The 13593-nt window shown below is 43.7% G+C and overlaps 1 protein-coding gene across 1 annotated transcript in view; it reads right to left on the bottom strand.

Moving 5' to 3' along the window:
• LOC129848149 (protein unc-13 homolog C-like) overlaps nt 1-13593 on the bottom strand; it is a 62978-nt gene that overhangs the window by 35624 nt on the left and 13761 nt on the right. Inside the window, exons 2-5 of the mRNA XM_055915623.1 lie at nt 11186-11208; nt 10239-10288; nt 7226-7304; nt 368-421 (exon numbers count right to left, since the gene is read on the bottom strand). Of these exons, the coding sequence (XP_055771598.1) occupies nt 368-421; nt 7226-7304; nt 10239-10288; nt 11186-11208 (206 nt within the window). The remainder of the gene's footprint in view (nt 1-367; nt 422-7225; nt 7305-10238; nt 10289-11185; nt 11209-13593) is intronic.

Here is a 13593-nt window from a genome sequence, read left to right as displayed (position 1 = left end):
ACTTGTGGACGGACACAATGAAAGCCCCCCCCCCCCACACACACACACACACACACACACACACACACACACACACACACACACACACACACACACACACACACACACACACACACACACACTGACAGTTTTAACATGGCTGCAGGGGTCCATGTCTGTATGTGTCAAAGTCCCCCAACCCCCAACTCTGTGTGCCCCCTTAACCCCCCCCCCCCCCACACACACACACACACACACACACTTCCTCAAACCGTGGCAGTGCTTTTGCCTTTATGCATGGCCATCACATTAGTCCCTCCCCCTCTTTACCCCTGGGTGATCTGATTGTCCAGTGATTTACATGCAGGCAGTGAGTGGGGTGACCTACCAGGTCCTCGTTGTTCAGGGTCGATCTAGTCACCAGGGCGAACGAGATGCCTGCCTTTCGAGCAGCGAGAGTCTGGGAAAGAGAGAAAGAGAGAGAGAGAGAGCGAGAGAGAGAGAGAGAGAAAAATAAAGAGAGAGACAGAGAGGGGGGAGTAGACAGAGAGAGAGAGAGAGACAGAGAGGAGGAGTATACAGAGAGAGAGAGAGAGAGAGAGAGAGAGAGAGAGAGAGAGAGAGAGAGAGAGAGAGAGAGAGAGAGAGAGAGAGAGAGAGAGAGAGAGAGAGAGAGAGAGAGAGAGAGAGAGAGAGAGGGAGAGAGGGAGAGAGGGGAGAGAGGGGAGTAGACAGAGAGAGAGAGAGAGAGAGAGAGGGGGGGTAGACAGAGAGAGAGGAGGAGTAGACATAGAGAGAGAGGAGGAGTAGACAGAGAGAGAGAGGAGTAGACAGAGAGAGAGAGAGGAGGAGTAGACAGAGAGGGAGAGAGGAGGAGTAGACAGAGAGGGAGAAAGATAGAGAGAGAGGGAGAGTAAGAGAGAGAGACAAGAAGAGACAAAATTAATGCAACTAAGAACCATGACACAATATTAATAATCGAACAAAGTGGTTTTCTAGCACTGCAATAGGATTGTCACTGTCCTTTAGAAGCAGGGCCATGGGGGGGTTAAATACCTTCTAATGCTGAACTTGACTATCGTATCACTGTGGTGTCTGCCATAGAAATAACTGTCTGCTCCTCACTTTCAGCCGCTCTCTATAGTTGTAGAGCAAAAATCAGGATGCATTCACAAGGATGCCATATTTCCTGTGTAATGTACAGTATTTTGACCTGAGCACTATGAGCGCTGCTCAAAAGTAGTGCACTCTATAGGAAATAGGTGCCATTTGGAGTCAGCACAGAGAGATTAGACCTGTCTATATCTAATCAGTTAAACCTTACTGGAGCAAAGAGATCAAACTCATCTTCAACTGCTAAATTAGTTTTGTTTCTGTGCATATCTGACATGGATTCATGACTTTGTAAGATAAACAAAATGACAGACACACACACAGAGAGAGAGAGAGAGAGCAGGCGGGCGAGAGAGCGAGAGGTAGAGGTAGAGGTAGAGGTAGAGGTAGAGGTAGAGGTAGAGGTAGAGGTAGAGGTAGAGGTAGAGGTAGAGGTAGAGGTAGAGGTAGAGAGAAAGAGAAAGAGAAAGAGAAAGAGAAAGAGAAAGAGAAAGAGAAAGAGAAAGAGAAAGAGAGAGAGAGAGAGAGAGAGAGAGAGAGAGAGAGAGAGAGAGAGAGAGAGAGAGAGAGAGAGAGAGAGAGAGAGAGAGAAGAACCAGCACTCTCTCAGTTTGTCTGATCTGGGGCTTCTCTGTTTGTTGATTGGTTAATCTAGTTTGTTTAATCAAACCTGTGCACAGCCAGCCCTATCTATGCTCTTTCTGGTCTCTGGCTCTCCTTTGGGGACACTTGACTGAGGCAAAAAAGACTACGGTGTCACAAACTAATCTTTGTGTTGTTCGCGGCCATAACAGCCAGACCAACTGAGAAGATAAGAGATATATAGTGTTCACGTCCCGGCCCCAGCCATCACAGACCCTCACGGAGGTAGATCTGGGTTCAAATGCTATTTCAAATCTTTCAAATGTTTTCACCGTTTTCTTTAGTCTTTTTGGAGTGCAAGCTGGTCGGGGAATGGGCTTAGGAATTTTGGGACTACTCTATCGGTCCATTAAGCCATGCAAGCTCAATCAAGCACAGATCAACTATTTACAAAGTATAACACAGGTCTGTCACAGAAACACAGTTCTCTGTCCGATTCAGACATCTCAGGATGTCTACTACAAAAAATGTACCTCTAGCGAGCTTCTTGTTCATTATCAAGGCCGTAACAATAAGTGAAGACCTTACTTACCCAGATATATTTTGTATAATGATGTTATTTTGTAAAGGGCTTTGACTTACCATAGCCTGATGGTTTCCACAGATGCAATGAAAAGAAAAAGCAAGAGATGCAATTAGAAGCTGTCTGTCTGGAAGGCAGACATGGGCATTATCTCAAATGGCACCCTATTCCCCATAAAGTGCACTACTTTGACCAGACTCTATAAGGATCTGGCCTATTGTCTATATAGTGCATTACTTTTGACCAGGTCCCACAGGGCTCTGGTCAAAAGTAGTGCACTCTCTAGGTAATAGGGTGCCAGGGCTGATAGTAGTGCACTATAAAGGGAAAAGGATGCCATTTCAAATGACACCCTGATGTCACACAGAGAATAGCCACAGCATGGTTGAACTGAGAGCTTTATAGCTAAGACAATCTGTGACATGCATTACAGGTCAGCTCTATGGAACAATTCATCTCAGTCATTTAGAGTTCTACAATCTATAGAATCATATTCATTACATGCATTAAACATGACAGAATTGCACTCATGCTTGGTATTTGTAGTGTTGGTCTCGGTACATGTATAGGTCCAGGTGCTCTGTTTCCTGACCACATGACCTGACCAGGAACAAAACTACAGCTAGCTATCACCGCTAGCGCCCAGAGTCTTTCCTGGTCATGTCTTGTGGTCTGGGAAGAACTCCTGGCCCCATCTCTGTAGGATGAAGCATTTCATCATAATATTTCCGCTGTCACTTCTGCACGTTAGTTAGTCTGGTAGACACACCAACAGACGAACACCAAACAGGACAAACAGGTACACGCAGGTACAGGTACGTTTACAGTGACGCCAGTTGGACTTTACACCACTGACTCATACACAGTACACTAACTATCTAACATGTACATTACATAGTAACACTAATATCCACTAAACAAGAGTGTCGAGAGAAGATAGATAGATAAAGTGACATAAATATCCTTATACTAGGGCATTAGTAGGCAACCCTGGTCCTGGAGTGCCACAGACGCTTCATGTTTTTCATTAAACCAACCTGGAAGAGCAGGTGTGTAATGGTTTTAGGCAGTCACTGAACTGATCAGTTATCTCAGTTGGTCAGGTGAGGTGCCTAGTTGGAACAGAATCCTGTAGTACCTGAGGCACTCCAGGAACAGGGTTGTCGACCTCTGTGCTAGAGAAGAGCCTGGTGCCACATCTGCATGTGCTCTAGCCAACTCCCATGAAGTCTGTTGTCATGGCCACCATACACACACAGTATACAGTATGTTATGTTGGCTAAAGCACATACAGGTCTGGACCAAATTGATATTAGAGGAGCTTACGTTACAGATAGATAGGAAAATGCAGACATGGACAGCTGACAATATTGACTCAGTCTTTACCATCATCTAGCCCAGGGGTGGCCAATCCTTCTCCCGGAGAGCTACTGCAGGTGCAGGCTTTTGCTCCAGCCCTGCTCAAGCTAACACACCACATTCAGCTAATCGAAGATGCCGATGAGGCAGCTGATTAGTGGAATCAGGTGTGTTGGAGCAGGGCTGGAATAAAAAACAGTGGGCAAAGTTGGTTGATATGATGCCATCCTTACAACCAGTTTACAACCAAAACAACCTTGGATGTAATATAGTTGTAATGACTTCATATGGGTTTTAAATTGCATCAGAATAACCAGTTTGGTTGTAATCTTGTTCTATTGAAACAATTTCAAACGATTTATTCCACAGGAAAATATGTACTTGTTGTAATATGGTTGTAATTACGTCACGCTGGTTGAAATGATGTCATTACACCCAGTTTATAACCTTTCAACGAGTTTTGCCCACTGGGAAACCCAACCTAACCTCTTGATGTAAATGTGTCTTTATAGGTAGAATAAACGTGTCGACAACACATTTCCCCCTTTCCTACAAGGCCGTGCCCTGCACACATTTTCGTCTAGAGGTTGGGTTGGGGAAGCCTGCATGCCCAGTAGGTCTCCAGCCAGCGGGCTGTCCGGCCCAGGTCTAGCCATGTCTACAGCCCAGCTATGGTAAAGAACCATGGGGCATCCATGACCATGGTGTTGTGTTGGTTCAGCCATGTTTGGGGCAGCCATGGGTTCTGTAAGCAGGGGGATGTCACCTCTACATGAACCCAGAGTGTTGATGTAAGTGTAAGTGGTCGACATGCACCGCTATTCTGCTCGGGTTGCTGCAGGCATTATCAAGTAACAATACAATCTGAGTCAGGCATTACTAGTACACATTAAAACCCTGAGTTTGGATGTTACTGAGTGTGGAGATATTTATGGTTAACTAAGAAGTCATTTTAAATATGTATTTAAATGTAAACATGTTTTGCATCCCACTGTGATTGGTGGGAATCCCTCCTGTCCCAGCCAATCAGATTGCTGTTGCTGCCCTGAAGCAATCCCACAGCCAATGGCGGACATCGACAGAGGAGAGACATGAGAGGGGGGACCAATTAGAACAGCGATTACTGACTTCATCCGGAGGGGGTGGGGGGGGGGGGGTAAAAGGTTCTTCTTACAGTGTTGCTTTTACAATGATTTAAAAGCCTCAGAACAGTTAAATCAGAAGTCTATGAAGTCCTCAGATAGATATATTTTTGGGTTGAGTTGTCAACATTTCAAATAATATTACTTAATTGTCTTGTTCGTTCAACTCCTGCCTGCCAAGCAGTTAAAATGTCAAAGTTTGGGCTTGGAGGGTTCGCCTGAAATCTGACAACTCACTGAAAAATATCCCCCATAGCTGTTATGGGTCTGTGTAAGGAATGGCAAATATCAAATATCCACTCAAAAGCCCAGAAACAACAACGACAACCTCATACTCACCAAGACATTGTTGGTTATTAATTTTCATGAGAAATATGGACAAATACAGCATCAACTCATGTTCTTCACTGTGTTACAAACAGTTATCAGAAACTATATAAGCCTTAAATTAACATCAAGCTAATATATTATCATTTCTACCAGATGTACTTTTTCGCCAGGAATTAAATTTAAATATTGTACTTGGATACTAAGAGCTCAGAGTGTGTGTTTCATAATTCCCTTCATGGTTATTATGATCTATGTTAAAGGTTATATTGTATGTATGATATCTCAATAGGGTGGTAAGAAATCAAAACTGATATGGAAGATAATATATGATGAATCATGAAAACAGACACTGAAGCACAAGAAAGACTTCACCAACAGTTGAACCCATCTCTACTACTCCTACGACTACTACTGCTACTACTACTGCTACTACTACTACAACAACTACTACTACTACTACTACACTGCTACTACTACTGCTACTACTACTCCTACTGCTACTACTACTGCTACTACTACTGCTACTACAACAACTACTACTAATACACTGCTACTACGACTACTACTGCTACTACTACTGCTACTACTACTGCTACTACTACTGCTACTACTACTACAACAACTACTACTACTACTACACTGCTACTACTGCTACTACTACACTGCTGCTACTACTACAACAACTACTACTACCACTACACTGCTACTACTACTACTACTACACTGCTACTTCTACTATTACTACACTGATGCTACTACTATTACTACTACTACTACACCGCTACTACTACTACTACTACTACTACTACTACTACTACTACTACTACTACTACTACTACTACTACTACTACTACTACTACTACTACTACTACTACTACTACTACCTCTACTACTACTACCACTACTACTACTACAACACTGGTACTAATACTACTAATACTACGATTACTAATACCACTACAACAACTGCTACTACGACTACTACTACTACTACTACTACTACTACACTACTACACTGCTACTGCTACTACTACATTGCTACTACTACTACTACTACTACTACTACTACTACTACTACTACTACTACTACTACTACTGCTGCTGCTAATACAACTACTACTACTACTACTACTCCTACTGTTGCTGCTACTAATACACTGCTACTACTGCTGCGTCTACTAGTACTACTACTACTGCTGCTGCTAGTACAACTACCACTACTACTATTACTACTACTGCTGCGTCTACTAGTACTACTACTACTGCTACTACTATTACTGCTACTACTATTACAACTACCACTACTACTATTACTACTACTGCTACTGCTACTACTACTGCTACTGCTACTGCTACTACTACTACTACTATTACTACTACTACTACTACTACTGCTGATGCTGCTACTGCTACTGCTACTACTACTGCAACAACATCTAGTACTACAACTACTATTTACTGCCCTACTACACAAGTATTACTGCCTACTGACTGAACTAACAGAGAAACCATACTACCAGGGTTGGGGTCCATTACATTTCAATTCTTTTAATTTAGGTTATTCATTGATATTCAAAACTAGAAAAATCCTTATTGAACATAAATAGGGACTGAATTGGAAAGGAATTGGCGCCAACCCTATCCCAGCCTGGTAGACTAATATCCATAAATTGCAAAAAAAGTATGGGCCTCAGTTGTCTGGGCCTCACGATATGCTCACACAAAGCAAACTGCACAGTCCCATCAATATGATGAAACACGCTGGCGTTCAATAACACTGCTCTCTCTTTCGCCACTAACTAACTGTAGGATGACTTACGACAGGCTAGCAGTTAGATTTCACATCCGATCAGTTCCAAATGGCACCCTACTCCTTTTCTAGTGCACAACTTTTGACCATGATCCACACGGGACCGGTAAAAAATTGTGCACTATGTAGGGCATAGTGTGCCCTTTGGGACACACTCATACTCATACAACACAGCAGACTCCAATGGCTGGCAGGCAGGGGAACAACAACACAACCCCAGCTTGTCTGGCTGGTGCTGTCGTTTCTGTAATGTAGAAACAGTCAGACAGCCCCACCAACCTGCCATTATATAACTCACACATAACCTTGTTGAGGCAGATAACTCACCAGGTCTCGGACAATAGGTAAGGTCCTCTTGCGGCGTAAATCTGGCATGCTGTCAATGCCATAAAGAATGCAGCCAGCTCTGTTGGAAGCAGACAGGTTTAAGGCCTATTAATATCATAATAATGCCGTGTAGAGGGGGGCATTACCAGGCTAAACAGGGGAATGGTGATTTACAAGGGCTGGCTAACACACAAGTCATACCTCATGCTCCTTTCTCTCCCTACGGGATTCCCTGCTATCCTGCCTGACCAGAGGGCCCAGGCTAGGGATATTCTGGCCAGGGATATCACACCTCTCTCTATCTGTCTCTATCGCTCTCTCTCTCTGTCTTGCTCTCTCTCGCTGTCTGTCTGTGTGTCTATCTCTCTCTGTCTCTCTCTCTCTCGGTGGACTGGTAAGGTAGTGTAGCAGACACCTTCAGCAGGTGAGAGGAGACACTTGTCAAAACTGACAGGACACTACTGTGAGCTGGCGAGAGCAGCTTTAAATAGCAGTGACCAGGTGTGTGTGTGTGTGTGTGTGTGATATGTTAATGTATGAGTCACTGTTTCTGTGCTGAAACAGACTTGTTAATGTTTGTCTGTCTGTGTGTGTGTGCATTCATGTGTGTGGTGCAACTAACTCTCACAGTCTCACGTCAGAATTAGACGTTCATCAATGTTTCTGAGAGGCTGGGTGGAGAGAGGCTGGTGTAGAGAGACTGGGTGGAGAGACTGGAGGAGAAGGGCTGGGGGAGAGAAGCTGAGGGAGAGAAGCTGGGTGGAAAGAGACTGGGGGAGAGAGACTGGGTGAGAGAGGCTTGGGAAGAGACTGGGGAGAGAGACGGTGTGGACAAAGACTGGAGCAGAGAGGCTGGCTGGAAAGAGACTGGAGGAGACCGACTGGTGGAGAGAGGCTGGGGAGATAAACTGGGGCGAGAGACTAGGGAAAGAGACTGGAGTAGAGCAACTGGGTGGAGAGAGACTTGGTGGAGAGAAACTGGGTGGAGAGAGTCTGGATGGAGAGAGTCTGGATGGAGAGAGTCTGGATGGAGAGAGTCTGGATGGAGAGAGGCAGGGGAGAGAGACTGGGGAGAGAGTCTGTGGTAGAGAGACTGGGGGGAGAGGGGGGGGCTGGGGGGAGGGACTGGGGGGAGAGACTGGGGGGAGAGACTGGGGAAGAAAGACTGGGGGAGAGAGGCTGGGTGTAGAGTGACTGTGGGAGAGAGGCTGGGGGAGAGAGACTGGGGGAGAGAGACTGGGGGAGAGGCTGGAGGACAGCGAGAGAAGCTGGGCCCCGTCAGAGTCAGGGACTGGGCTGGGGGAGAGAGGCTGGGTGGAGAGAGAAAGGGGGACTGGGGAAGACTCTAAAAAGAGCTCTTACTAGAGTGTGTTGTAAATTTTGTGACAGGCTTAACAATGGTTTTCCCCTGAGAATAACTATCTAGAGCACCCGTCTTGATTTTGGAACACAGCCAATGACTTCGTGGTGTAACTAAATAGTGTATAACTGAAGTTGCTAGTGCCTCTCTAGTTAAGTATAGGCTAAGTGGAGTGAAGTTTGGACTGGCTGTCTGTGGATGGGGATGGAAGGCCTGAGGGTTCAGGACCAAATTACAGCTCTCTCCCCCAAAGCTCCGACGTGTTAATCAGCTGCCCACAGAGACATTAAGCAGTCTGCTTCAGCACAGAAACAATGACTCATACATCAACACACACACATAGAGAGAAACACACACACAGTCAAGAGAGCAAGCACACAGCACAAACAAACAAACACACAGACCCACAGTATATCAACAAACATAGTATGTGTGTAGTATGCCAGCCAATGATGGAGTAAGAGAGAGAGAGAGAGAGAGAGAGAGAGAGAGAGAGAGAGAGGAGAGAGAGAGAGAGAGAGAGAGAGAGAGAGAGAGAGAGAGAGAGAGAGAGAGAGAGAGAGAGAGAGAGAGAGAGAGAGAGAGAGAGAGAGAGAGATTAAGAAAGTTGAGGGGTGATTAAACTGAATGATCTGAAGAACAAATGTACAAGTTAGGGAGAAGGAATAGAATCAAAACAGTCCTACCAATCTAGAGCAGACCCGACCCAGACCCAGACCAAGGTTTGGTGTTCTGCTAGAGCAGACCCGACCCAGACCCAGACCAAGGTTTGGTGTTCTGCTAAAGCAGACCCGACCCAGACCCAGACCAAGGTTTGGTGTTCTGCTAGAGCAGACCCGACCCAGACCCAGACCAAGGTTTGGTGTTCTGCTAAAGCAGACCCGACCCAGACCCAGACCAAGGTTTGGTGTTCTGCTAGAGCAGACCCGACCCAGACTCAGAACAAGGTTTGGTGTTCTGCTAAAGCAGAATTGTATTTATTTTAACAATATAGGGGGCATCCCAAATGGCACCCTACACTCTTAGAAGAAAAGCTTTCAAAAGTGTTCTTCGGCTGTCCCGATAGGTGAACCCTTTTTGGTTCCAAGTAGAACCATTTCATTGTAAAACCCTTTCTGTGGAAAGGAACATGGAACCCAAAAGATTTCTACCTGGAACCAAAAGGTTTTTTTCAAATAGTTCTCCTATGGGGACAGCTGAAGAACGCTTTTAGGTTTTAGATAGCACCTTTTTATCTAAGAATGTATTCCTTATATAGTAGACTACTTTTGTCGAGGGCCCATATGGCTCTGGTCAAAAGTAGTGCACTATGGAATAGGGTGGCATTTGGGACACCCCCCTAGATGCACACCACTCGTAGAACATTGAAGTGCTTTAATTTACAAATTCAGTTTGTTCATGACTGTCAAACACCGATTTGAATATAGTTGCTCTCTTGCAACTGTACGGCTGCATGGGTTGTGGAAAGAAATAACTATTTTAGCTACGCAGACTTTGGGAAACCTTCCATGGTTAGTCGATGTGAATGTCCAAAATGGTACCCTATTCCCTATATAGTACACAACTTTTGACCAGAGCCAGTAGGTCTCTGATCAAAAGTAGTGCACTATATAGGAAATAGGGTGCCATTTGGGACAGTCAGAAGTCACTCACCCTCCGACAGCCTGTAGGCCCAGGACTTTGGGATCCAGCACATTGAGAGGCTGCAGAGAGAAGAGAAGTACAACATCACACAGCTAAACATACTGTGGCATGGAACCATTCACAAACAGAAGGTGAGGCAACACAAACACACACACACAGCAAACACACACACACAGTAAACACACACAACGGAAAACAAAAGCCCAATTTGGAAAAGTACTGTCCATCTGGAGGTCAGATCAGGACAGAAGAATTAAATAAATAAACTACAGAGGGAGGAGAGTCGAAGTGGGTGTGTGTGTGTGTGTGTGTGTGTGTGTGTGTGTGTGTGTGTGTGTGTGTGTGTGTGTGTGTGTGTGTGTGTGTGTGTGTGTGTGTGTGTGTGTGTGTGTGTGTGTGTGTGTGTGTGTGTGTGTGTGTGCGCATGCGTGCGTGCGTGTGTGTAGAGGCTGAGTAGAGCGCAGAGGCAGGGAATGGAGATCCCCCTCAGGGCAAGTTGAGAATTATTCCATTTCAATGTGATTTCCTGAGCTGGTATTCAACACTAAGACAATAGAATGTGTCGTTTGTGGTGTTCAGGGCCACAATTTGTTTTATAACACTTCATCCTCTCTGATCCCTTCCCCACCTAAACACAAACACACACTCAAAACAAACATACATTTGGAAACGGACACAAGCACACACAGAATCGATGCACACACGTGCACACAGACACGCAGATACACACACACACGCACACAGTACTGAATACAAGACGTTACCACCCAAATCATTCAGAAAAAGAAGGGTTGGAGAAACAAAAACAATCAACAGTAAATGTCCACAAGGTACATGTAGCACTTTCAAATGCAACTATGACATGGTCACACACACACACACCTACGCACACACACGTATGGAAAGAGGCAAATCATGTGGGTCGACATGAATTTGATTAAACAATGATTTTAAACCTTGTTGTGTGGTGGAGGTTTTTCTGAAAAGAGAAAGAAGGAAAGAAGCACATAGAAAGTTAGACAGGAGCTTCTTAAACAGTCTGAAACTAGATACAATAATACACTATATGTGGTTCTGTCTCTAAATACATACAGTATTATACATGTGTACAGTCCCATAACTAGATACAATACTATGTGGTTCTGTCTCTAAATACATACAGTATTATACATGTGTACAGTCCCATAACTAGATACAATACTATGTGGTTCTGTCTCTAAATACATACAGTATTATACATGTGTACAGTTCCATAACTATTCACAATACTATGTGGTTCTGTCTCTAAATACATACAGTATTATACATGTGCACAGTCCCATAACTAGATACAATAATATGTTGTTCAGTTTGGTCTCTAACATGAGTTCAGTTCCTACCAGAATAGATATAGTACTAGATATAGTACTACATATAGTACTATATGATACAGTACTATAGATGTGGTTCAGTTCAGTCTCTAACATGAGTTCAATTCCTACCAGAATAGATATAGTACTAGATATAGTACTACATATAGCACTATAGGATACAGTACTATGGATGTGGTTCAGTTCAGTCTCTAACATGAGATCAGTTCCTACCAGAATAGATATAGTACTAGATATAGTACTACATATAGCACTATATGATCCAGTACTATAGATGTGGTTCAGTTCAGTCTCTTACTACAGTACATAGTGTCACGTTCCTGACCTATTTCTGTTAGTTTGTTGTATGTGTTAGTTGGTCAGGACGTGAGTTTGGGTGGGCATTCTATGTTTTCTGTTTCTATGTTTGTTTAAGGGTTGCCTGGTATGGCTCTTAATTAGAGGCAGGTGTTTTGCGTTTTCCTCTAATTGAGAGTCATATTTACATTTACATTTAAGTCATTTAGCAGACGCTCTTATCCAGAGCGACTTACAAAATTGGAAAGTTCATACATATTCATCCTGGTCCCCCCCGTGGGAATTGAACCCTGGTCCCCGCGTGGGAATTGAACCCACAACCCTGGCGTTGCAAGCGCCATGCTCTACCAACTGAGCCACACGGGACCATTTAGGTAGGTTGTTTCACAGTGTTCGTTGTGGGTGGTTGTCTCCTGTGTCAGTGTTTGTCGCACCATACGGGACTGTTCAGTTTGTTTGTACATCGTTCTTTTTGTGTAGTCTATTTTTCCCTGTTCGTGCGTTCTTCGTGTTTCATGTAAGTTCGTCTTCCAGGTTTGTCTACGTTTTCGTTTTGTTATTTTGTTAATTATTGCAAGTGGTTTCGTTTCGTGTTTTTTCCCGTCTTGTTTAATAAATATTATGTCATTTCAAAACGCTGCGCCTTGGTTCCATCACTACTCCTCCTCTTCGGTTGAAGAGGAGGACGACTACCGTTACACATAGATACATCCATATCTGGTGGTGGTCCTGTTGCTCAGTTACTAGAGCTTTGTGATTTATGTCTATAAATGAAAAGCGCTCTACAAATGCAATGTATTATTATTATTATTATTATTTTCATTAGCAGCAACGCCAAGGTCGGAGGTTCAATTCCTGCAGGGGTCACATACATATAATAAAAATACATGCACTCACTGGAATGGAAATCCATTTGGATAAAACATCTGCTAAATTAAAGTGGTATATAGGGATAAACATATTTCAGTACTATAGAGATGTTTCAGTACAGTATTTTTTACTTCAGTTTTTCCCAACAAATTTATACAGACAGAGACAGTCAGTTTGTGCCGGAAGGATAGTAACTATGAATAGACACATACGGTACTGTAACATAGTGAAATAATCCAGTTTCTGCCCCATTCAATGTACAATAGAAATACCAATGTACAATGTACTGAATTACCAATATACCATGTACTATATGGAGGAATGACAATACAATACACTAGTACCTGGACTGATACTGTAAGTTATTTAGCAGATGTGAACTCTGAAATTCTGTGAGACATGCTTTTGATGATAGTGTTTTTAATAATGCAGTCACTGCATATTTAACTGACAGAAAATGATTGGTGGTGGACAGCGGTACGCTAACCCAATGATAACTTTTATGTCTCTCCATAACCCTAAAGTAAACTACAAACATCGTTTAAATAAACAGGGCTACACCGGACAGTGAGCTTGGTGTTGAACCGTTGATGATAATGTTGTAGTCTTAAAGAGAAGGCGCTACACAGTACAGGGCAGTGTAATGACTTCACTATTGATCTGCCACTGATAAGTGTCAGCATAATCAAGATCAAATACTGCCACACATGAAAAACAACACTTGTGATATACTAGGACTAAGTCCCACAGCAACATTGACAGAGAGTTAGTGATACATTGTTGCATCCCATTGCCACCCTATTTCCTATATAGTGCACTGCTTTTGG

The sequence above is a fragment of the Salvelinus fontinalis genome, unplaced genomic scaffold, assembly GCF_029448725.1.
Source record: "Salvelinus fontinalis isolate EN_2023a unplaced genomic scaffold, ASM2944872v1 scaffold_1016, whole genome shotgun sequence".
In the NCBI taxonomy this organism is placed as follows: domain Eukaryota; kingdom Metazoa; phylum Chordata; class Actinopteri; order Salmoniformes; family Salmonidae; genus Salvelinus; species Salvelinus fontinalis.
Note: the sequence above shows the minus strand (reverse complement) of the source record. Positions and strands in the feature narration are given on the sequence as shown.